The 24560-nt window shown below is 42.7% G+C and overlaps 2 protein-coding genes across 2 annotated transcripts; both read left to right on the top strand.

Annotated features, from left to right (window-relative positions):
- The first annotated feature begins 784 nt into the window (after window positions 1–784).
- On the top strand, window positions 785–6837 carry LOC140371902 (myelin-oligodendrocyte glycoprotein-like). Its single transcript, XM_072459137.1, has 5 exons — window positions 785–851; window positions 4760–5110; window positions 5188–5220; window positions 5931–6041; window positions 6107–6837. Exons 1-5 carry the CDS (start codon window positions 791–793, stop codon window positions 6418–6420), a joined length of 870 nt encoding a protein of 289 aa, XP_072315238.1. The 5' UTR covers window positions 785–790; the 3' UTR covers window positions 6421–6837.
- Window positions 6838–13655: 6818 nt separating this feature from the next.
- On the top strand, window positions 13656–15335 carry LOC140372030 (snaclec alboaggregin-B subunit beta-like). The gene is made up of 4 exons (XM_072459286.1): window positions 13656–13875; window positions 14229–14540; window positions 14605–14690; window positions 15075–15335. The coding sequence occupies exons 1-4, from the start codon at window positions 13746–13748 to the stop codon at window positions 15198–15200; spliced, it is 654 nt and encodes a 217-aa protein (XP_072315387.1). The 5' UTR covers window positions 13656–13745; the 3' UTR covers window positions 15201–15335.
- The last annotated feature ends 9225 nt before the right edge of the window (window positions 15336–24560 follow it).

Genomic DNA, 24560 nt, shown 5'->3' with positions numbered 1-24560 from the left:
TGTAATAAAGATCAAATCAGAAGAATCTGGCCTAAAAGTGAAGCTGAAACGTCTCCTGCATTTGTAACGTCTCGATTCTCCTGTAACTCCTGCTCACAGCAGGTCCTAAAAGCTGTTCTTCTTCTGCCTGAGGAACACTCTGCTCCAGATGAACGGCTCTACATGTGCACTCTCACCTCACAACAAGAAGGTCCCACGTTTAAACCATGGTTGGACTAAATAAAGGTGTTTTATGGTCTTATTGTGTGTCGGATCAGAACTGTTGTGTCATTTATGTGGCTCTTGTTTACAGTCTGGTTGCTATGGTAACAGCTGTGGAATCACCTCTGCCTGTGTCATATTTGTGCTCTCGTCCAACCAGGAAGTACAAGTTTAAACTTTACACAAACAGGCAAAATGTTGAGTCAAATCTGAAATATAATAGTGTTTTAGTGAAATGTGCAGTTTAAGCTGTCGTGTGGAGTTGAAGAAGAATGAAACCTGCATTTTAATGACGCTCTGGGTTAAATGCAGTACCACCTGACGCCAATAGATGGCAGGGTCAGACAGGTACACAATAAAGTCTGTTTTCACAATGATATTTATATTTGTATTAATGTCGTTTTCTTATTTATTTCATTTCTCTATTAAACCTGGCGTGCCTATAATTAGACTTCCGCCGTCGCACCCTCAAACAAAGGTGATACTTCATGTTTTAGTTCTGATCCTTTGTCTATTATAATAATGAAAGGGAAAGTGATTTCAGAAGTAGAACACGACGGTGTAACTTTCATTCAGTCGACATTTAACCATGTGGATGTGTGTTCTTTTCCTCGGGGCAGTTGTACACGTCATCCAAGGCGTCGAGCCGGGTCAGTATTCACACATTCACTTTTATTCACTTGTTTTATTCGAGGAAAAGCGAGAAAAGCGAGACACAAACACTGAAGGATTTAAAGCTTTAAAACACAAACTAATGAAAAAGACGCGCGTAAACGGAGGGTTTAGTCCTGGTTTAGTCCTGGTTTAGTCCTGGTTTAGTCCTGGTTTAGTCCTGGTTTAGCCCTGGTTTAGACCTGGTTTAGTCCTGGTTTAGTCCTGGTTTAGTCCTGGTTTAGTCCTGGTTTAGTCCTGGTGTAGCCCTGGTTTAGACCTGGTTTAGTCCTGGTTTAGTCCTGGTTTAGTCCTGGTTTAGACCTGGTTTAGACCTGGTTTAGCCCTGGTTTAGTCCTGGTTTAGTCCTGGTTTAGTCCTGGTTTAGTCCTGGTTTAGCCCTGGTTTAGTCCTGGTTTAGCCCTGGTTTAGTCCTGGTTTAGTCCTGGTTTAGTCCTGGTTTAGCCCTGGTTTGGACTTGGTTTAGTCCTGGTTTAGTCCTGGTTTAGCCCTGGTTTATTCCTGGTTTAGTCCTGGTTTAGTCCTGGTTTAGTCCTGGTTTAGTCCTGGTTTAGCCCTGGTTTGGACTTGGTTTAGTCCTGGTTTAGTCCTGGTTTAGACCTGGTTTAGTCCTGGTTTAGTCCTGGTTTAGCCCTGGTTTGGACTTGGTTTAGTCCTGGTTTAGTCCTGGTTTAGTCCTGGTTTAGTCCTGGTTTAGACCTGGTTTAGACCTGGTTTAGTCCTTGTTTATACCTGGTTTAGACCTGGTTTAGTCCTGGTTTAGTCCTGGTTTAGTCCTGGTTTAGAACTGGTTTAGTCCTGGGTTAGTCCTGGTTTAGAACTGGTTTAGTCCTGGTTTAGTCCTGGTGTAGCCCTGGTTTAGACCTGGTTTAGTCCTGGTTTAGTCCTGGTTTAGTCCTGGTTTAGACCTGGTTTAGTCCTGGTTTAGTCCTGGTTTAGTCCTGGTTTAGACCTGGTTTAGCCCTGGTTTAGCCCTGGTTTAGTCCTGGTTTAGTCCTGGTTTAGTCCTGGTTTAGTCCTGGTTTAGCCCTGGTTTAGTCCTGGTTTAGCCCTGGTTTAGTCCTGGTTTAGTCCTGGTTTAGTCCTGGTTTAGCCCTGGTTTGGACTTGGTTTAGTCCTGGTTTAGTCCTGGTTTAGCCCTGGTTTATTCCTGGTTTAGTCCTGGTTTAGTCCTGGTTTAGTCCTGGTTTAGTCCTGGTTTAGCCCTGGTTTGGACTTGGTTTAGTCCTGGTTTAGTCCTGGTTTAGACCTGGTTTAGTCCTGGTTTAGTCCTGGGTTAGTCCTGGTTTAGACCCTGTTTAGACCTGGTTTAGTCCTGGTTTAGACCTGGTTTAGTCCTGGTTTAGACCTGGTTTAGTCCTGGTTTAGACCTGGCTTAGTCCTGGTTTAGTCCTGGTTTAGACCTGGTTTAGACCTGGTTTAGTCCTGGTTTAGACCTGGTTTAGTCCTGGTTTAGACCTGGCTTAGTCCTGGTTTAGTCCTGGTTTAGTCCTGGTTTAGACCTGGTTTAGTCCTGGTTTAGACCTGGTTTAGTCCTGGTTTAGTCCTGGTTTAGTCCTGGGTTAGTCCTGGTTTAGAACTGGTTTAGTCCTGGTTTAGTCCTGGGTTAGTCCTGGTTTAGACCTGGTTTAGACCTGGTTTAGTCCTGGTTTAGACCTGGTTTAGTCCTGGTTTAGACCTGGTTTAGTCCTGGTTTAGACCTGGCTTAGTCCTGGTTTAGTCCTGGTTTAGACCTGGTTTAGTCCTGGTTTAGACCTGGTTTAGTCCTGGTTTAGTCCTGGTTTAGACCTGGTTTAGTCCTGGTTTAGACCTGGCTTAGTCCTGGTTTAGTCCTGGTTTAGTCCTGGTTTAGACCTGGTTTAGACCTGGTTTAGTCCTGGTTTAGACCTGGTTTAGTCCTGGTTTAGTCCTGGTTTAGTCCTGGGTTAGTCCTGGTTTAGAACTGGTTTAGTCCTGGTTTAGTCCTGGTTTAGTCCTGGGTTAGTCCTGGTTTAGAACTGGGTTAGTCCTGGTTTAGACCTGGTTTAGACCTGGTTTAGTCCTGGTTTAGACCTGGTTTAGTCCTGGTTTAGACCTGGCTAAGTCCTGGTTTAGTCCTGGTTTAGTCCTGGTTTAGACCTGGTTTAGTCCTGGTTTAGACCTGGTTTAGTCCTGGTTTAGACCTGGCTTAGTCCTGGTTTAGTCCTGGTTTAGACCTGGTTTAGACCTGGTTTAGTCCTGGTTTAGACCTGGTTTAGTCCTGGTTTAGACCTGGCTTAGTCCTGGTTTAGTCCTGGTTTAGTCCTGGTTTAGACCTGGGTTAGTCCTGGTTTAGTCCTGGTTTAGTCCTGGTTTAGACCTGGGTTAGTCCTGGGTTGCATTTTCAGGAATAACTACTACAGCCACCACACCCAACACTAAGAGTACAACCTACTTACTATAGAATAAATGTACTTTTATTGTACTTTTTATCAGTTATTCTGTAGATTCTATTATAGTAAAGTACTAAAAGTGTTTACATTACATTTTACATTTAAACGTATTTAGATTGATGCATTTTCTTCATGATTACTTCAAATGAAAATAATACCTATGTTTAGTCCTGGTTTAGTCCTGGTTTAGTCCTGGTTTAGTCCTTAACCCACGACCCTAACCCACGACCTTAACCCACAACCCTAACCCACGACCTTAACCCACGACCCTAACCCACGACCTTAACCCACGACCTTAACCCACGACCTTAACCCACGACCCTAACCCACGACCTTAACCCACGACCCTAACCCAAGACCTTAACCCACGACCCTAGCCCACGACCTTAACCCACGACCTTAACCCACGATCTTAACCCAACCCACGACCTTAACCCACGACCTTAACCCATGACCCTAACCCACGACCTTAACCCACGACCTTAACCCACGATCTTAACACACGAACTTAACCCACGACCCTAACCCACGACCTTAACCCACGACCTTAACCCACGACCTTAACCCACGATCTTAACCCACGACCTTAACCCACGACCTTAACCCACGACCTTAACCCACGACCCTAACCCACGACCTTAACCCACGACCTTAACCCACGATCTTAACCCAACCCACGACCTTAACCCACGACCTTAACCCACGACCTTAACCCACGACCTTAACCCACTATCTTAACCCACGAACTTAACCCACGACCCTAACCCACGACCTTAACCCACGACCTTAACCCACGACCTTAACCTTATAAAAAGTGATATTAAGTCAAAAGATAAGAACGCGTGAAGCGTGAGTCTGTGACGGGGCGAGTCCGTCCAGTGCGTGGTCCCAGGTCAGAGCATGTGAGAAGACGCACGCGCCCGTGTCACTGTCTGCTGCACGCAGCGCCAAATCATTTAATCGCAATACAATTGCCGTGACTAAAGAGTGCACACTTCTAAGAGTGCACACTAAGAACGCACACTTCTAAGAGTGCATACTTCTAAGAGTGCACACTAAGAGCGCACACTTCTAAGAGTGCACACTTCTAAGAGTGCACACTTCTAAGAGTGCACACTAAGAGCACACACTTCCAAGAGTGCACACTTCCAAGAGTGCACACTTCTAAGAGCGCACACTTCTAAGGCTGCACACTTAGAAGTGTCAGTTCTACCAATGCAAAACAGGCTAAATCTACAGTTACTCTCACCTGCGCCCCCCCTCCCCCTCCTCCTGTTGTGTGTTTTGTGCAAACCTGGAAGAAAAAATATTTTTAAATTGAAATATATTTACATTTATGTAATATTTAATAATATATCATATTTATATTTCTTCCGCCTGTTCAATACATTTCATTTAAAAATCCGTAAACCAAATAATAACATAACTGTGGCCTAACTTACATAGTTTAATTCGACTTATTTCTCCTGCCACAGAGTTCAAAGTGGTCGCTGATAAACCTCAGCAGGAGGTGGAGGTGAACCACGATGTCGTCCTGTCCTGCCACACGGAGCCGGAGATGGACCTGACCAACCAGAGCGTGACGTGGACTCTAGAATTCCAGCACAAGAATCAAAACAAGGTCGTGTACTATTGGAGGAACGGTGAGGACGACACAGATGATCAACACAAGGATTTCAAAGACCGAGTGAAACTTCTCAAAGAACATCTGAACATCGGAGGAGTTTCTGTCGAGATCAAAAACGTAACTATGGCAGATGAGGGGACCTACAAGTGTCTCATGACAACATCGAAAGTTAAAATGAGCGCCAACATGACACTTAATGGTAAGATTTGTTTCCTTCACACTCCTGCACAGCGTTTGCTCGTGGAAGACTCAATGATGTTTGTGCTTGTCCCACAGTGACATCTGAGGGTTCAGATCGTACCGGGAAAGGTACGAATCACTCTGCATCATCACTTACGAGTCACGTCTGCGGATTGGAGCGATCCCGTTGTCCAGCAACTGAGGCTCGGGTGTTGGGAACGTGGTGTAGAAAGTGCCGTGTTTCAACCATAAAAGATGTGAATTAAATGTGCCGCTTGTAACAGTGAAATGACACTTGAAAGAGCCACGTAATGATGCCACTTATTAATCATCTTTATTTGTAGTGGGACGGCTCTTTGAGCCAGCTCTCATTTTGAAGGTTAAACAACAAACAAACAAATACAGATACAATACAACTCAATACATAAAATGTAACAAACACATAAAACATGTATTGATAAAATACACTGGCCATAACTTATTTTCTCTTGTGCGTTGCACCACGTGCTTCACCTGTGAGCGCTGTGTTAGCTCAATATTCATTTTCACCAGTCAAAATGTATGTGTCTGTCACACTTTAATACAAAGTACAAAGGACAAAAGCAGAGTTAGTTTTCTTTAAGCTAAAAGTTCTGGTTTTTCAAATTTTTCCAAAAAAGAAATTCAATTTCAAATGCGAATGTGTTCAAATATAATGTACACAGCTTTAGACCTGGTTTAGAGCTGGTTTAGTCCTGGTTTAGAGCTGGTTTAGTCCTGGTTTAGTCCTGGTTTAGACCTGGTTTAGACCTGGTTTAGCTCTTAGTGAACTCTAAGTCTTTGTTCTCCTTTGCCTCTAGATTATCGATACCTTGGATCTTCTGCTATAGCTGGGATCGTTCTAGCAGTTCTGGTTCTGGCAGGTCTGGCAGGTCTGGTGATCTGGTTGTACAGGAAATCCAGGCCCAAAGGTGAGGTCATCACTGCTGATCTGAAAAAACTCTAAAACCAACTCTAACAAAACCTTTATTTTTAGACACACCCACAGTGTTATACAGCAATGTCCCTCATGACCAACCACCTGGACCAGACAATGCACCCAATCAGGGGATAGAACTACCAACCAATCAGGAGCCAGAACCACCGGCCAATCAGGAGCCAAAACCACCGGCCAATCAGGTGATAGAACTACCGACCAATCAGGAGGGAGAACAATTACTCCAGACCAACAATGACGCCACAACCAGCCAATCAGGATCAAGAGAAACTCGCTCAAGAACCAGCCAAGAGAAGAGTGAGAGCCAGGAGGAGGAGCTCACGTCTGAAACACCCAATGAAATCACCCGTTAAAACACTTTCACACTAGTTCTGGTTTGGTTCTGGTTTAGTTCTGGTTTAGTCCTGGTTTAGTCCTGGTTTAGACCCGGTTTAGACCTGGTTTCGACCTGGTTTCGACCTGGTTTAGTCCTGGTTTAGACCCTGTTTAGACCTGGTTTTGTCCTGGTTTAGACCTGGTGTAGTCCTGGTTTAGACCTGGTTTAGTCCTGGTTTAGACCCTGTTTAGACCTGGTTTTGTCCTGGTTTAGTCCTGGTTTAGACCCTGTTTAGACCTGGTTTTGTCCTGGTTTAGACCTGGTTTAGTCCTGGTTTTGTCCTGGTTTAGACCTGGTTTAGTCCTGGTTTAGTCCTGGTTTAGACCCTGTTTAGACCTGGTTTTGTCCTGGTTTAGACCTGGTTTAGTCCTGGTTTAGACCTGGTTTAGTCCTGGTTTAGTCCTGGTTTAGTCCTGGTTTAGACCCTGTTTAGACCTGGTTTTGTCCTGGTTTAGACCTGGTTTAGTCCTGGTTTAGACCTGGTTTAGTCCTGGTTTAGACCTGGTTTAGTCCTGGTTTAGACCCTGTTTAGACCTGGTTTAGTCCTGGTTTAGACCTGGTTTAGTCCTGGTTTAGTCCTGGTTTAGACCTGGTTTAGAGCTGGTTTAGTCCTGGTTTAGTCCTGGTTTAGACCTGGTTTAGTCCTGGTTTAGACCTGGTTTAGTCCTGGTTTAGATCTGGTTTAGAGCTGGTTTAGTCCTGGTTTAGACCTTGTTTAGTCCTGGTTTGGAGCTGGTTTAGTCCTGGTTTAGACCTGGTTTAAAACTGGTTTAGACCTGGTTTAGTCCTGGTTTAGACCTGGTTTAGACCTGGTTTAGTCCTGGTTTAGACCTGGTTTAGTCCTGGTTTAGACATGGTTTAGAGCTGGTTTAGACCTGGTTTAGTCCTGGTTTAGACCTGGTTTAGAGCTGGTTTAGAGCTGGTTTAGTCCTGGTTTAGACCTGGTTTAGAGCTGGTTTAGTCCTGGTTTAGTCCTGGTTTAGACCTGGTTTAGTCCTGGTTTAGACCTGGTTTAGACCTTGTTTAGTCCTGGTTTAGAGCTGGTTTAGTCCTGGTTTAGACCTGGTTTAGACCTGGTTTAGACCTGGTTTAGTCCTGGTTTAGACCTGGTTTAGAGCTGGTTTAGAGCTGGTTTAGACCTGGTTTAGTCCTGGTTTAGTCCTGGTTTGTACCTGGTTTAGACCTGGTTTAGTCCTGGTTTAGACCCGGTTTAGACCCGGTTTAGTCCTGGAATAAACCTGGTTTGGACCTGGTTTAGACCTGGTTTAGTCCTGAAATAGACCTGGTTTAGTCCTGGTTTAGTCCTGGTTTAGACCCTGTTTAGACCTGGTTTAGTCCTGGTTTAGACCTGGTTTAGTCCTGGTTTAGACCTGGTTTAGTCCTGGTTTAGACCTGGTTTAGACCTGGTTTAGTCCTGGTTTAGACCTGGTTTAGTCCTGGTTTAGACCTGGTTTAGACCCTGTTTAGACCTGGTTTAGTCCTGGTTTAGACCTGGTTTAGTCCTGGTTTAGTCCTGGTTTAGTCCTGGTTTAGACCTGGTTTAGTCCTGGTTTAGACCTGGTTTAGTCCTGGTTTAGACCTGGTTTAGACCTTGTTTAGTCCTGGTTTAGACCTGGTTTAGACCTGGTTTAGTCCTGGTTTAGACCCGGTTTAGAGCTGGTTTAGTCCTGGTTTAGTCCTGGTTTAGACCTGGTTTAGTCCTGGTTTAGACCTGGTTTAGAGCTGGTTTAGACCTGGTTTAGTCCTGGTTTAGAGATGGTTTAGTCCTGGTTTAGTCCTGGTTTAGACCTGGTTTAGTCCTGGTTTAGTCCTGGTTTAGTCCTGGTTTAGTCCTGGTTTAGACCCGGTTTAGACCTTCTTTAGTCCTGGTTTAGTCCTGGTTTAGTCCTGGTTTAGACCCGGTTTAGACCTTCTTTAGTCCTGGTTTAGTCCTGGTTTAGTCCTGGTTTAGACCTGGTTTAGTCCTGGTTTAGTCCTGGTTTAGTCCTGGTTTAGTCCTGGTTTAGACCCGGTTTAGACCTTCTTTAGTCCTGGTTTAGTCCTGGTTTAGACCCGGTTTAGACCCGGTTTAATCCTGGTTTAGACCCGGTTTAGACCTGGTTTAGTCCTGGTTTAGACCTGGTTTAGACCCTGTTTAGACCTGGTTTAGTCCTGGTTTAGACCTTGTTTTAGTCCTGGTTTAGACCTGGTTTAGTCCTGGTTTAGACCTGGTTTAGACCTGGTTTAGTCCTGGTTTAGACCTGGTTTAGTCCTGGTTTAGACCTGGTTTAGTCCTGGTTTAGACCCTGTTTAGACCTGGTTTAGTCCTGGTTTAGACCTGGTTTAGTCCTGGTTTAGTCCTGGTTTAGACCTGGTTTAGTCCTGGTTTAGACCTGGTTTAGTCCTGGTTTAGTCCTGGTTTAGTCCTGGTTTAGACCTGGTTTAGTCCTGGTTTAGACCCGGTTTAGAGCTGGTTTAGTCCTGGTTTAGACCTGGTTTAGTCCTGGTTTAGACCTGGTTTAGTCCTGGTTTAGACCTGGTTTAGTCCTGGTTTAGACCTGGTTTAGACCTGGTTTAGTCCTGGTTTAGACCTGGTTTAGTCCTGGTTTAGACCTGGTTTAGTCCTGGTTTAGACCTGGTTTAGTCCTGGTTTAGACCTGGTTTAGTCCTGGTTTAGACCTGGTTTAGTCCTGATTTAGTCCTGGTTTAGACCTGGTTTAGACCTGGTTTAGACCTGGTTTAGTCCTGGTTTAGACCTGGTTTAGAGCTGGTTTAGTCCTGGTTTAGACCTGGTTTAGACCTGGTTTAGACCTGGTTTAGAGCTGGTTTAGTCCTGGTTTAGTCCTGATTTAGTCCTGGTTTAGACCTGGTTTAGACCTGGTTTAGACCTGGTTTAGTCCTGGTTTAGACCTGGTTTAGAGCTGGTTTAGTCCTGGTTTAGACCTGGTTTAGACCTGGTTTAGTCCAAACTTTTCTTAATTAAACACTTTTTAACACATTTTTATTCAAGTTTCATTTTAACTCTGTTCTTCACTAATCACCCAAAGTGCATATTGTTGTTGTTGTTGTTGTTGTTGTTGTTGTTGACGTGACTCTTGGACGTCATAAACGCTGGTGCTGTGAGTTTGACCGTTATGAGGATCTACGGTGCCCCCAGTGGTCACAAAACAAAGTGCAGCTCAAACTTTACTGTTCAGGGTTTTTGTGCCGTTAGAGCGAGCGACAAGGACTGGACTGGACTAGACTGGACTGGATTGGACTGGACTGGACTGGATTGGACTGGACTGGACTGGTCTGGTCTGGACTGGATTGGACTGGACTGGTCTGGTCTGGACTGGACTGGATTGGACTGGACTGGACTGGATGGACTGGACTGGATTGGACTGGACTGGACTGGACTGGATTGGACTGGATTGGACTGGACTGGATTGGACTGGACTGGACTGGTCTGGACTGGATTGGACTGGACTGGACTGGTCTGGATTGGACTGGACTGGACTGGACTGGACTGGATTGGACTGGACTGGATTGGACTGGATTGGACTGGACTGGACTGGATTGGACTGGACTGGATTGGACTGGACTGGACTGGACTGGACTGGATTGGACTGGACTGGATTGGACTGGACTGGACTGGACTGGACTGGACTGGATTGGACTGGATGGACTGGACTGGATTGGACTGGACTGGACTGGATTGGACTGGACTGGACTGGATTGGACTGGATTGGACTGGACTGGATTGGACTGGACTGGATTGGACTGGACTGGATTGGACTGGACTGGACTGGATTGGACTGGACTGGACTGGATTGGACTGGACTGGTCTGGTCTGGACTGGATTGGACTGGACTGGACTGGTCTGGTCTGGACTGGACTGGACTGGACTGGATTGGACTGGACTGGATGGACTGGACTGGATTGGACTGGACTGGACTGGACTGGACTGGATTGGACTGGATTGGACTGGATTGGACTGGACTGGTCTGGTCTGGACTGGATTGGACTGGACTGGACTGGATTGGACTGGACTGGACTGGATTGGACTGGACTGGACTGGACTGGATTGGACTGGATTGGACTGGACTGGATTGGACTGGACTGTACTGGACTGGACTGGATTGGACTGGACTGGACTGGACTGGATTGGACTGGACTGGATTGGACTGGACTGGATTGGACTGGATTGGACTGGACTGGTCTGGTCTGGACTGGATTGGACTGGACTGGACTGGATTGGACTGGACTGGACTGGATTGGACTGGACTGGACTGGACTGGATTGGACTGGATTGGACTGGACTGGATTGGACTGGACTGTACTGGACTGGACTGGATTGGACTGGACTGGACTGGACTGGACTGGACTGGATTGGATTGGACTGGACTGGATTGGACTCTGTGACTCTTCGTGCTCAAAGTCTTTTATGATTTAAAATGAATGAGACGCTGAGGACGTGTTTGAGTCACATGACTCTAAAAACATCTGACTTCCTGTTTGTGCTGTTTTCAAACTGAGGGGCGCGGCTCACACTGCACCTGCAGTTAAACACACATATGTATGTGTATATATATATATATATATATATATATATATATATATATATATATATATATATATATATATATATATATATATATATATATATATATATATATATATATATATATATATATATATATTAGGAGCTTGAGCAGTCGAGTTATTGTGAAAACAAAATGTGACTTTTTGTGTTGCTTGTTTTTTGTTTTGATTTTTGGGGAAAATTCTGTAAAAATGTTTCATATTTTATGAACTGAAATGATTTAATCTATAAAAGTTTAAGAGTTTATGTTTTTATTATGTTTATGTTTTGATCTTGTTTGTGCAGGAAATACTTTATGTCAGGAACATTTAAGAGTGAATTTTATGAACTGTTTTTTTAAACTTTAATGTTTTTTACTCTTTGAGTTTGTCTTGGTTTTTATCTGTTTTTATCTGTTTTTATCTGTGTCTTTGTTTGTGTTTGTTTCTGTTTCAAACCGTTTTATCTCTAAATTAATTTGTCTATTTATTTCTCTTTGATTTAATTCTGTGAATGAAACAAAACTAGAAACATTTGAAACTTCTTTTATTAGTTTTCCAAATAAAAAATAAATAAAGTCATTTTCTGTGTGAAAATTAATATAGTTTATGATTGTGGACAGTGTGCCTGAGGCTGGACAGTGTGCCTGAGGCTGGACTGTGTGCCTGAGGCTGGACAGTGTGCCTGAGGCTGGACAGTGTGCCTGAGGCTGGACAGTGTGCCTGAGGCTGGACTGTGTGCCTGAGGCTGGACAGTGTGCCTGAGGCTGGACAGTGTGCCTGAGGCTGGACAGTGTGCCTGAGGCTGGACTGTGTGCCTGAGGCTGGACAGTGTGCCTGAGGCTGGACTGTGTGCCTGAGGCTGGACTGTGTGCCTGAGGCTGGACAGTGTGCCTGAGGCTGGACAGTGTGCCTGAGGCTGGACTGTGTGCCTGAGGCTGGACAGTGTGCCTGAGGCTGGACAGTGTGCCTGAGGCTGGACTGTGTGCCTGAGGCTGGACAGTGTGCCTGAGGCTGGACAGTGTGCCTGAGGCTGGACAGTGTGCCTGAGGCTGGACAGTGTGCCTGAGGCTGGACGCCCTTGCACGAGTATGAATATGTAAATGTGCTCCGCTCTGCGCCACTTCCTGTGTCTGCGTTTGTTTTCTCAGAATCGACATTTGACCCACAAAAAGATGGAACCGCAAATAAAATCAGGTCAGACATTGGACTGAACGGATAAAACGTCCTCAAGTCGAGACGTTTCCACCTGGAGCTTGAGCTTTCACCGCGGCACAAACAGCGGGAGCTTTAGTCCTGGTTTAGTCCTGGTTTAGAGCTGGTTTAGTCCTGGTTTAGTCCTGGTTTAGACCTGGTTTAGTCCTGGTTTAGACCTGGTTTAGACCTGGTTTAGTCCTGGTTTAGTCCTGGTTTAGTCCTAGTTTAGTCCTGGTTTAGTCCTGGTTTAGTCCTGGTTTAGTCCTGGTTTAGTCCTGGTTTAGTCCTGGTTTAGTCCTGGTTTAGACCTGGTTTAGTCCTGGTTTAGACCTGGTTTAGTCCTGGTTTAGACCTGGTTTAGACCTGGTTTAGTCCTGGTTTAGTCCTGGTTTAGTCCTAGTTTAGTCCTGGTTTAGTCCTGGTTTAGTCCTGGTTTAGTCCTGGTTTAGTCCTGGTTTAGTCCTGGTTTAGTCCTTGTTTAGTCCTGGTTTAGTCCTGGTTTAGTCCTGGTTTAGTCCTGGTTTAGTCCTTGTTTAGTCCTGGTTTAGTCCTGGTTTAGACCTGGTTTAGACCTGGTTTAGTCCTGGTTTAGACCTGGTTTAGTCCTGGTTTAGTCCTTGTTTAGTCCTGGTTTAGTCCTGGTTTAGACCTGGTTTAGACCTGGTTTAGACCTGGTTTAGACCTGGTTCTTGTCTCTCCAGGTGGACATGGACCAGTTTTCGTGGCTCTTCGTGCTGCTGCTCAGTGAGTTTATCATTTCTCTGTTTTATGTTTTTTTTCTCTTTCAAAAGTTGCAAAGGTCAAAGTGTAAATATATGATTGATGTCATTGTTCATGCTCGGCTCCGTCAGAATTACATTTGAACTAAACTACTATGTGATCAAACACGTTCAGTTCACGTGCAGATTGGACTCTGTGTTTGTTTCCATGGTAACAAGAGCAAAGTGACCACACACCTCACCTTTAATGTTTAATGCTCGTCATGTTTTGTTCTTCTTTAAAGCTCAAATCGCTCTCTCTGCGTCTGAAGACCTCGAGTACCACTTTAGAAAAGACCCCAAGACGACGAAGGGACGAAGCTCAGACGTTCTGCAGAAAGTTCTACACAGACCTGGCAACAGTGAAGAACATGAAGGAGCTGAAGAGACTGAGAGCTGCTGCAGACGGAGGAACAGACGGAGGAACAGACGGAGGAACAGACGGAGGAACAGACGGAGGAACAGACGGAGGAACAGACGGAGGAACAGACGGAGGAACAGACGGAGGAACAGACGGAGGAACAGACGGAGGAACAGACGGAGGAACAGACGGAGGAACAGACGGAGGAACAGACGGAGGAACAGACGGAGGAACAGACGGAGGAACAGACGGAGGAACAGACGGAGGAACAGACGGAGGAACAGACGGAGGAACAGACGGAGGAACAGACGGAGGAACAGACGGAGGAACAGACGGAGGAACAGACGTGAGGAACAGACGTGAGGATCGGACTTTATCAAACCAGCGACAACCCCCTCGACATAAACAGGAAATGGCACTGGTCTCATCCCGAGGTCCAGTACAATGGTGGTGGAGTGGTGGACAAATCAACCTAATGATTATAGAGGAGCTGAAAACTGTGTGTTGATTCATCTCGAAAACAAATGGGCTGATAGACGATGTGATCAGACACATGGTTTTATCTGCTACGACGGTGAGAACTGTTTTTTCTTTTATGACACTTGAAAATCAAAGAAATCATGTTTTAAATACTTTATTCCTTTGTTACTATTGTGTTCTCTGTTTCTACATGTTTACTTATTTATCTAAGGACATAGCATTTACATTGGACGAACCAGATGCAATGTTTTAAGTGTTATTGCAGAATATGCTAATTATCAACACCTGTCCATTGGGCCAATTTAGAGTTGACTATTTTGCCTAACACATGCATGTCTTTGGACATATATAGACAGTGGAGATGTGTCTCGTATCAGGATATGAGAGTTAGGACAATATTTGCAGTAAAATCCACTGTATTATTTCTAAATAGCTCTTGTTCTACAGAATCCTCCAGCTCCACTGTCATGATCGATAGCACCAAAGTAAACTGGTTAGAGGCTCAGCAGTTCTGCAGAGAACACCACACTGACCTGATGAGTGGACAGGACCAAGGCAAATATCCAGACAGTTCCTCCTACTATTATTGGATTGGTCTGTCCCGGGACGCCTGGGCGTGGTCAGATGGAAGCGACTCCTCCTTCAGAACCTGGAACTCAGATGTAAATCCACTGAAGCATAAATGTGCTGCTCTGAGAGCTCAGGGCCGATGGGAGAGCGACGCCTGTGACCTAAAGAAACCCTTCATCTGTCACGGAGGTGAGTGACGAGGAACAACCAAAACTCATGTGAAATGACTTTTTAAAACTCTTTATTATTGCAGGTTTGAAGACTCAGAAGACTTTGGTGAGAATAAGTCTGTCCTCAGCTGTAGATCTCAACTCACACGACTCTTCAGTCCTCAAACAGGTACATGTAGTACTCTGTAGTTGTGTATTATTATATTTATGCAGATCAATGGAATGGAACACATCCAGGAGCTTTAACGTTTGAGAGACTGAAACATGAAGTGTTAAACTAACACAAGAATCACATGAGTTTTAGAACATGTTTGTAGCTCTAAACGACACATTTACATCGTGATAGATGTGATTTAGATTCACTGCAGCTTCGTTCAAGTCGTTCTTAGAATCATTTTCAGGGTTTTATTTCTGCATCACAAAAGCCACTGGTTTAAAATTGTGCACAAATGAATAAATCTGTGTTTTCCTTTATTGTCTTTAGTTCCAATGTCTGTGTTTGTTGTTCTCATTTCTCAGTCTCAGAAAATGAACTTCTCTCCTTTTTCTTCAGCTGAACGACCACTTCAGAGCAAACAACCTCCACGTCAAACTGAGCTGGAAAAGAGGAAACGATGGAAAGGTTTTCCAAAAACAAGACGAAAAGAAGACGAGCTGTGATGATTTATTTATGGTTTAATCAAAAATACTACAAAGAGTAACAGTAATATCGTAGTACTATCCACAAACTGGGTTATGTAGTATGTAGTATTATGTATATGTAGTATACATGTAGTATATAAGTAGTATATATGTAGTACACAGGTGTACTACTACATTACATGTTGTATACATGTAATGTAGCATGTGTGTGTGTGTACACCCACAAACATATATATATATATATATATATATATATATATATATATATATATATATATATATATATTTACTACTAGTTCATCTGTACTCAGGCTTGTGTGTGGTCATAATGTTTTGCTGTGTGGGTCAGAGGCTTGTGGGGAAGGTGGATGTAGGATTGTATTTAATGAACTATAAAGCACTTTGTGTCACATTGTCCTGTATGAAAAGCGCTTTATGAATAAAGTTTGATGAAAGGATAATTTCACAAATATTCTTTGACAATAAATTAAATCAGTGTCTGTTTTTTTGTACAGAGGGATCTCAGTCTCTTCCTCCACCTGGAGCCAAAGTCAGACAGAACCGTGCAATCACATGGTTTATTTCAGTGAGGAACGTGTCGGTGTAATCCCTCATTCGTCCAACCAAGAAGCAGGACAAAAGGGAAACTGAACAGAGAAGGAAGGGTGTTTCTATCCCTTATGTGTCTGGCCTGTCGGAAAAACTGCAGAGAATTTTTAGACAACACGAAGTCCCTGTTTATTTTAAACCAGGAAACACTTTAAGACAAAGACTGGTTCACCCTAAGGACAAGTTGCCGACTCAAAAACAGAGCAATGTAGTTTATTCGATCCAATGCAGTGAAGAAAGCTGTAAAGAACGTTACATAGGTGAGACAAAACAGCCTCTACACCAGAGGCTTTATCAGCACAGAAGAAATACAAGTTCAGGACCTCAGAGTGCCGTGCATCTCCATCTTGAAGCCTCTAATCACTCGTTTGAAGACGGTGAGGTGAAGGTTTTAAGCAGGAGAAAAGATGGTTTGAAAGAGGAGTCAAGGAAGCTATTTTTGTTAAAAAAGAAAGACCTTCTTTAAACAGAAATGGAGGGCTCAGATTTAATCTTCCTGTTATTTATAATGGGTTACTGAACCCCTGGAAAGGTAGAAGACCAGGACATTTAGATGTTAATCAGGTCCTCAGGGTGGTTGAGCCAGGGTCTCACAAAGACAAAGAGGATTCTAATAGCCCATTAAGATTCTGAATAGGCTCGGTAGATACAAGGGGGGAGTTTCTGTTGAAACAAACAACTCTTTCTACTTCAGGAAGGCTCCTCCCAATGGGCGGGTCTTACCACAGAACAGTATTAATATCGGAGTTCTCGATCTAAATTCTTTTATTGACAATGACTCTTGGATGAGAGTCGAAACGTCAATTTTTTCTAACTGAGTCCAGATGAAACAACTGAAGCTTTTTCTACTTCAGTGAGGAACCATAAAAAAACACATGAGACGGAGGAATAAAGGACCTGCGCTTGAACATAACTGTAAATGCAACATCATAAAACTGTAGACATTTGTTCACACGGTTTCATTATTATGCACTGCTGTTTATGAAGTCACCGTCTCCGTCAAACACGTTTAACAAAGTCGCTCTCCGCTTTGACTTCAGTCATTATTTTTAAGGCAGTCAGAAGTAACCGGTCAGTCTCGTGAAATGGGCCCATTGGTGGCTAACGTGCTTATGGCTAATTACTCTATTCTACTCTATTTTTACAATGGTAACAATAAATACTTTTGATCACATGACCTTTAAGACGGCGTGCAACTGTACGATATAATGTACCTTTGCCTGTTTGGCCAATCAGCTGGAGCTATGGGAGCGCGTGCGTCACAGCAACAAATCATTTCTAATTGAGTGTCTGCTGATGTCATAAAGCAGACATTGTATTTTAGGATTGAAGGATTTTTGACACATTTCCACTCCCTAACACTTTCACCGATTTCAACAAGTTTGACCTCTTTACAATCACTTTCACCGTCTTAGGGGCTGGTGCTTTTGACATTTTTACATACCTTATTTCTTTCAGTATTTGCAAAAGTAAATTGCTAATGCTAACACGAATGCTATTAGCATTAGCATTAGTGTCTCTACAGGGAGGAGGGGGTGCAGCCGGGTCACCGAGGCTCTCTCTTCCTTTCTCCCTGCTCAGGTCTGCGTTCAGCACCATATATATATAATTATATATATATATATATATATATATATATATATATATATATATATATATATATATATATATATATAATTATATATAATTATATATATATATATATATATATATATATAATTATATATAATTTTATATATATATTTATATATATATATATATATATATATATATATATATATATATATAATTATATATGGTGTCACGTATGAAGGTGTAAATTCATTTTTTCTAAACCCAACAAATGAAAATGAAATATTGAAAATTGTGAAGAGCTGTAAAAAAAAAATCAACAGAAAATATAATAATGGGTTCGATATGTTTTTAGTCAAAAATATCATGGAACATATTGTCAATCCATTTACTCACATCTGTAACTGATCTTTTAAAACAGGAATTGTTCCTAATCAAATGAAAATAGCAAAGGTCAATCCCTTGTACAAAGGTCAGTCCCTTGTACAAAGGTCAGTCCCTTGTAGAAAGGTCATTCCCTTGTACAAAGGTCATTCCCTTGTACAAAGGTCATTCCCTTGTACAAAGGTCAGTCCCTTGTAGAAAGGTCATTCCCTTGTAGAAAGGTCATTCCCTTGTAGAAAGGTCAGTCCCTTGGAGAAAGGTCATTCCCTTGTAGAAAGGTCATTCCCTTGTAGAAAGGTCATTCCCTTGTACAAAGGTCATTCCCTTGTACAAAGGTCATTCCCTTGTACAAAGGTCAGTCCCTTGTACAAAGGTCATTCCCTTGTACAAAGGTCATTCCCTTGTACAAAGGTCAGTCCCTTGTACAAAGGTCATTCCCTTGTACAAAGGTCATTCCCTTGTACAAAGGTCAGTCCCTTGTACAAAGGTCATTCCCTTGTACAAAGGTCAGTCCCTTGTAGAAAGGTCATTCCCTTGTACAAAGGTCAGTCCCTTGTAGAAAGGTCATTCCCTTGTAGAAAGGTCATTCCCTTGTAGAAAGGTCATTCCCTTGTACAAAGGTCATTCCCTTGTACAAAGGTCATTCCCTTGTACAAAGGTCAGTCCCTTGTACAAAGGTCATTCCCTTGTACAAAGGTCATTCCCTTGTACAAAGGTCAGTCCCTTGTACAAAGGTCATTCCCTTGTACAAAGGTCATTCCCTTGTACAAAGGTCATTCCCTTGTACAAAGGTCATTCCCTTGTACAAAGGTCAGTCCCTTGTACAAAGGTCATTCCCTTGTAGAAAGGTCATTCCCTTGTACAAAGGTCATTCCCTTGTACAAAGGTCAGTCCCTTGTAGAAAGGTCATTCCCTTGTACAAAGGTCATTCCCTTGTACAAAGGTCAGTCCCTTGTACAAAGGTCATTCCCTTGTACAAAGGTCAGTCCCTTGTACAAAGGTCATTCCCTTGTAAAAAGGTCAGTCCCTTGTAGAAAGGTCATTCCCTTGTACAAAGGTCAGTCCCTTGTAGAAAGGTCATTCCCTTGTACAAAGGTCATTCCCTTGTACAAAGGTCATTCCCTTGTACAAAGGTCAGTCCCTTGTACAAAGGTCATTCCCTTGTACAAAGGTCAGTCCCTTGTACAAAGGTCATTCCCTTGTACAAAGGTCAGTCCCTTGTACAAAGGTCATTCCCTTGTAGAAAGGTCATTCCCTTGTACAAAGGTCATTCCCTTGTACAAAGGTCAGTCCCTTGTAGAAAGGTCATTTCCTTGTACAAAGGTCATTCCCTTGTACAAAGGTCAGTCCCTTGTACAAAGGTCAGTCCCTTGTAAAAAGGTCAGTCCCTTGTACAAAGGTCAGTCCCTTGTACAAAGGTCAGTCCCTTGTAAAAAGGTCAGTCCCTTGTACAAAGGTCAGTCCCTTGTACAAAGGCGGTGACAAACATTTGACTTGTAATTATCGACCCATTTCTTTACTTTCACAATTTTCAAAAATATTAGAGAAATACTTTGTTAAAAGATGAGATAACGATGTTGAAGTTAACAATATGACATGAGCATCAGTTTGGTTTTAGAGCACAAAGGTCCACAACGATGGCAGTTGTTCATCTGGTTGAAAATATTTCACAATCATTAGATCAAAACCTCATACAATAGGTTTATTTTTTGATTTACAGAAAGCATTTGATACAATTGACACACAATTTAACTACAAAAATTGGAAAAATATGGCTTTAGGGGAAAAGCAAAATCTTGGTTAAATAATGACTTATCGGATCGATTCCAATATGTTCATCTGAAGGAGCAGAGTCTAGTGGTCAGAGAATTAGTTGTGGTGCCACAAGGCTCTGTTTTGGGCCCAAAATTATTTTTATTATATATTAATGATATCCAAAAAGTATCTGATGTTCTTAATTTTATCTTGTTTGCAGACGATACCACAGTTTACTACAGACGATACCACAGTTTACTACAGACGATACCAGTTTACTACAGACGATACCAGTTTACTACAGACGATACCACAGTTTACTACAGACGATACCAGTTTACTACAGACGATACCACAGTTTACTACAGACGATACCAGTTTACTACAGACGATACCACAGTTTACTACAGACGATACCACAGTTTACTACAGACGATACCACAGTTTACTACAGACGATACCACAGTTTACTACAGACGATACCACAGTTTACTATAGACGATACCACAGTTTACTACAGACGATACCACAGTTTACTACAGACGATACCACAGTTTACTGCAGACGATACCACAGTTTACTACAGACGATACCACAGTTTACTACAGACGATACCACAGTTTACTGCAGACGATACCACAGTTTACTGCAGACGATACCACAGTTTACTACAGACGATACCACAGTTTACTACAGACGATACCACAGTTTACTACAGACGATACCACAGTTTACTACAGACGATACCACAGTTTACTACAGACGATACCACAGTTTACTACAGACGATACCACAGTTTACTACAGACGATACCACAGTTTACTACAGACGATACCACAGTTTACTACAGACGATACCACAGTTTACTACAGACGATACCACAGTTTACTACAGACGATACCACAGTTTACTACAGACGATACCACAGTTTACTACGGACGATACCACAGTTTACTACAGACGATACCACAGTTTACTACAGACGATACCACAGTTTACTACAGACGATACCACAGTTTACTACAGACGATACCACAGTTTACTACAGACGATACCACAGTTTACTACAGACGATACCACAGTTTACTACAGACGATACCACAGTTTACTACAGACGATACCACAGTTTACTACAGACGATACCACAGTTTACTACAGACGATACAACAGTTTACTACTGACGATACCACAGTTTACTACAGACGATACCACAGTTTACTACAGACGATACCACAGTTTACTACAGACGATACAACAGTTTACTGCAGACGATACCACAGTTTACTGCAGACGATACCACAGTTTACTACAGACGATACCACAGTTTACTACAGACGATACCACAGTTTACTACAGACGATACCACAGTTTACTACAGACGATACCACAGTTTACTACAGACGATACAACAGTTTACTGCAGACGATACCACAGTTTACTGCAGACGATACCACAGTTTACTACAGACGATACCACAGAGACGATACCACAGTTTACTACAGACGATACCACAGAGACGATACCACAGTTTACTACAGATGATACCACAGTTTACTACAGACGATACCACAGTTTACTGCAGACGATACCACAGAAGGTGATGGAGAGAGAACTGCATAAACGAAACAACTGGTTTGCATTAAATAAATTATCATTGAACTTAAATAAAACAAAATGTATGGTATTCAGTAACAAACATGTAGATAATTATATCAAAATCAAAATAAATAGTTGTGAAATTGAAAGAGTCAATCACATTAAGTTTCTTGGAGTGATCATAGATTGCAAAATTTTATGGAAAACACACATACAAAATGTACTGAAAAAAGTGTCAAAAACTATTGCAATTTTGTACAAATTGCAGTATATTTTGAACAAAAATGCCTTATATTTACTTTACTGTTCTCTCATTACTCCATATTTAACATATTTAACATATGGTATTAAGATCTGGGGAAACACAAACAAAACTAGAACCAAACCAATTTTCATTCTACAAAAAAAGGCCATTAGACGGATCAATCCTGCATCTTATAACTCGCCGAGTCACTCTGTTCATTCAATCTAAGCTTTTAAAATGTTATGATTTGGTAAAACCTGTTTCTGCTAAATTGATGTATTTAGTTAAATGTAATCAAGTCCCTACATCATTGAGGATAAAGTTTACCCAGAGGGAAAGTAAATATAATTTAAGGGGAACGTGTATATTTGACAGAGCTTATGTGAGAACCACGCCGAGGGTCATTGTGCGTGTGTGTGACAGAGCTTATGTGAGAACCACGCCGAGGGTCATTGTGCGTGTGTGTGTGACAGAGCTTATGTGAGAACCACGCCGAGGGTCATTGTGCGTGTGTGTGACAGAGCTTATGTGAGAACCACGCCGAGGGTCATTGTGCGTGTGTGTGACAGAGCTTATGTGAGAACCACGCCGAGGGTCATTGTGCGTGTGTGTGTGACAGAGCTTATGTGAGAACCACGCCGAGGGTCATTGTGCGTGTGTGTGTGACAGAGCTTATGTGAGAACCACGCCGAGGGTCATTGTGCGTGTGTGTGACAGAGCTTATGTGAGAACCACGCCGAGGGTCATTGTGCGTGTGTGTGACAGAGCTTATGTGAGAACCACGCCGAGGGTCATTGTTTGTCAAGTAAAGGAGTTAAATTATGGAACAATTGTTGCGATGAATTAAAAAATGCCATTTCTTTATTTCTGTTTAAAAGGATCTTTAAGGAAACAATCATAGAAAAATATTTAACAGAATAAAAATGCAGCTTTGTTCTAAAACCTTGAATGTTTGTGAAGGAAACTTGTGATGTAGTGTCCAGTATTATGTACTGTCCAGTATTATGTAGTGTCCAGTGTGATGTAGTGTCCAGTGTTATGTAGTGTCCAGTGTGATGTAGTGTCCAGTATTATGTAGTGTCCAGTGTGATGTAGTGTCCAGTGTGATGTAGTGTCCAGTATTATGTAGTGTCCAGTGTGATGTAGTGTCCAGTGTGATGTAGTGTCCAGTATTATGTAGTGTCCAGTGTGATGTAGTGTCCAGTGTTATGTAGTGTCCAGTGTGATGTAGTGTCCAGTGTTATGTAGTGTCCAGTGTGATGTAGTGTCCAGTGTGATGTACTGTCCAGTGTTATGTAGTGTCCAGTGTTATGTACTGTCCAGTGTGATGTAGTGTCCAGTATTATGTAGTGTCCAGTGTGATGTAGTGTCCAGTGTTATGTAGTGTCCAGTGTGATGTAGTGTCCAGTGTGATGTACTGTCCAGTGTTATGTAGTGTCCAGTATTATGTACTGTCCAGTGTGATGTAGTGTCCAGTATTATGTAGTGTCCAGTGTGATGTACTGTCCAGTGTTATGTAGTGTCCAGTATTATGTACTGTCCAGTGTTATGTAGTGTCCAGTATTATGTAGTGTCCAGTGTGATGTAGTGTCCAGTGTGATGTAGTGTCCAGTATTATGTATTGTCCAGTGTGATGTAGTGTCCAGTATTATGTAGTGTCCAGTGTGATGTAGTGTCCAGTGTTATGTAGTGTCCAGTGTGATGTAGTGTCCAGTGTTATGTAGTGTCCAGTGTGATGTAGTGTCCAGTGTGATGTACTGTCCAGTGTTATGTAGTGTCCAGTATTATGTACTGTCCAGTGTGATGTAGTGTCCAGTATTATGTAGTGTCCAGTGTGATGTAGTGTCCAGTGTTATGTAGTGTCCAGTGTGATGTAGTGTCCAGTGTGATGTACTGTCCAGTGTTATGTAGTGTCCAGTATTATGTACTGTCCAGTGTGATGTAGTGTCCAGTATTATGTAGTGTCCAGTGTGATGTACTGTCCAGTGTTATGTAGTGTCCAGTATTATGTACTGTCCAGTGTTATGTAGTGTCCAGTATTATGTAGTGTCCAGTGTGATGTAGTGTCCAGTGTGATGTAGTGTCCAGTATTATGTAGTGTCCAGTGTGATGTAGTGTCCAGTGTTATGTAGTGTCCAGTATTATGTACTGTCCAGTGTGATGTAGTGTCCAGTGTGATGTAGTGTCCAGTATTATGTAGTGTCCAGTGTGATGTAGTGTCCAGTGTTATGTAGTGTCCAGTATTATGTACTGTCCAGTGTGATGTAGTGTCCAGTGTGATGTAGTGTCCAGTATTATGTAGTGTCCAGTGTGATGTACTGTCCAGTATTATGTAGTGTCCAGTGTGATGTACTGTCCAGTGTTATGTAGTGTCCAGTATTATGTACTGTCCAGTGTGATGTAGTGTCCAGTGTGATGTAGTGTCCAGTATTATTTACTGTCCAGTGTGATGTAGTGTCCAGTGTGATGTAGTGTCCAGTGTGATGTAGTGTCCAGTGTGATGTAGTGTCCAGTATTATTTACTGTCCAGTATTATGTACTGTCCAGTGTGATGTACTGTCCAGTGTTATGTAGTGTCCAGTATTATTTACTGTCCAGTGTGATGTAGTGTCCAGTGTGATGTAGTGTCCAGTATTATGTAGTGTTGTTTTTGTTGATGAACTGTGTCTTGTGAACTATAAAATTTCCATCAATGTTGAGCGTTTGAGTGACAGGTCGGCACAATAAGCCTTGGCTTCTGCTGCACTTGGTCAAAAAACATTAATGTCTCGAATTTAGTTTTGTGCTTGAATGTTGAGCACCTTTTGTTTTGTTTTTGACCAAACCACAATAAATAAATAAATAAACTAACTAAACTACACGACACAACTTCAGCTTAAACAAACCACACGGCCGTGTGGATCCGCAAGCTCCATTTTATTGGAGTTTAGGCGTCTATGACCCCATGTGTGACCTATGACCCCATGTGTGACCTATGACCCCATGTGTGACCTATGTCCCCATGTGTGACCTATGACCCCATGTGTGACCTATGACCCCATGTGTGACCCATGACCCCATGTGTGACCTATGACCCCATGTGTGACCCATGACCCCATGTGTGACCTATGACCCCATGTGTGACCTATGACCCCATGTGTGACCCATGACCCCATGTGTGACCTATGACCCCATGTGTGACCTATGACCCCATGTGTGAACTATGACCCCATGTTCAGGGTGAGAAATGCCCCGGTC

This window comes from Eucyclogobius newberryi, unplaced genomic scaffold (assembly GCF_026437365.1).
Source record: "Eucyclogobius newberryi isolate DKJ021-1_F unplaced genomic scaffold, fEucNew1.0.hap1 SCAF_22, whole genome shotgun sequence".
In the NCBI taxonomy this organism is placed as follows: domain Eukaryota; kingdom Metazoa; phylum Chordata; class Actinopteri; order Gobiiformes; family Gobiidae; genus Eucyclogobius; species Eucyclogobius newberryi.
Note: the sequence above shows the minus strand (reverse complement) of the source record. Positions and strands in the feature narration are given on the sequence as shown.

Bases quoted from the DNA above. Each gene is read 5' to 3' on its own strand.
- LOC140371902 (XM_072459137.1), top strand. From the start codon at position 791: ATGTGGATGTGTGTTCTTTTCCTCGGGGCAGTTGTACACGTCATCCAA. The intron at 5,221-5,930 runs GTACGAATCACT...CTTTGCCTCTAG, and splicing joins TTCAGATCGTACCGGGAAAG to ATTATCGATACCTTGGATCT. The intron at 6,042-6,106 runs GTGAGGTCATCA...CTTTATTTTTAG, and splicing joins CAGGAAATCCAGGCCCAAAG to ACACACCCACAGTGTTATAC.
- LOC140372030 (XM_072459286.1), top strand. From the start codon at position 13,746: ATGGTGGTGGAGTGGTGGACAAATCAACCTAATGATTATAGAGGAGCT. The intron at 13,876-14,228 runs GTGAGAACTGTT...CTTGTTCTACAG, and splicing joins TGGTTTTATCTGCTACGACG to AATCCTCCAGCTCCACTGTC. The intron at 14,691-15,074 runs GTACATGTAGTA...CTTTTTCTTCAG, and splicing joins ACTCTTCAGTCCTCAAACAG to CTGAACGACCACTTCAGAGC.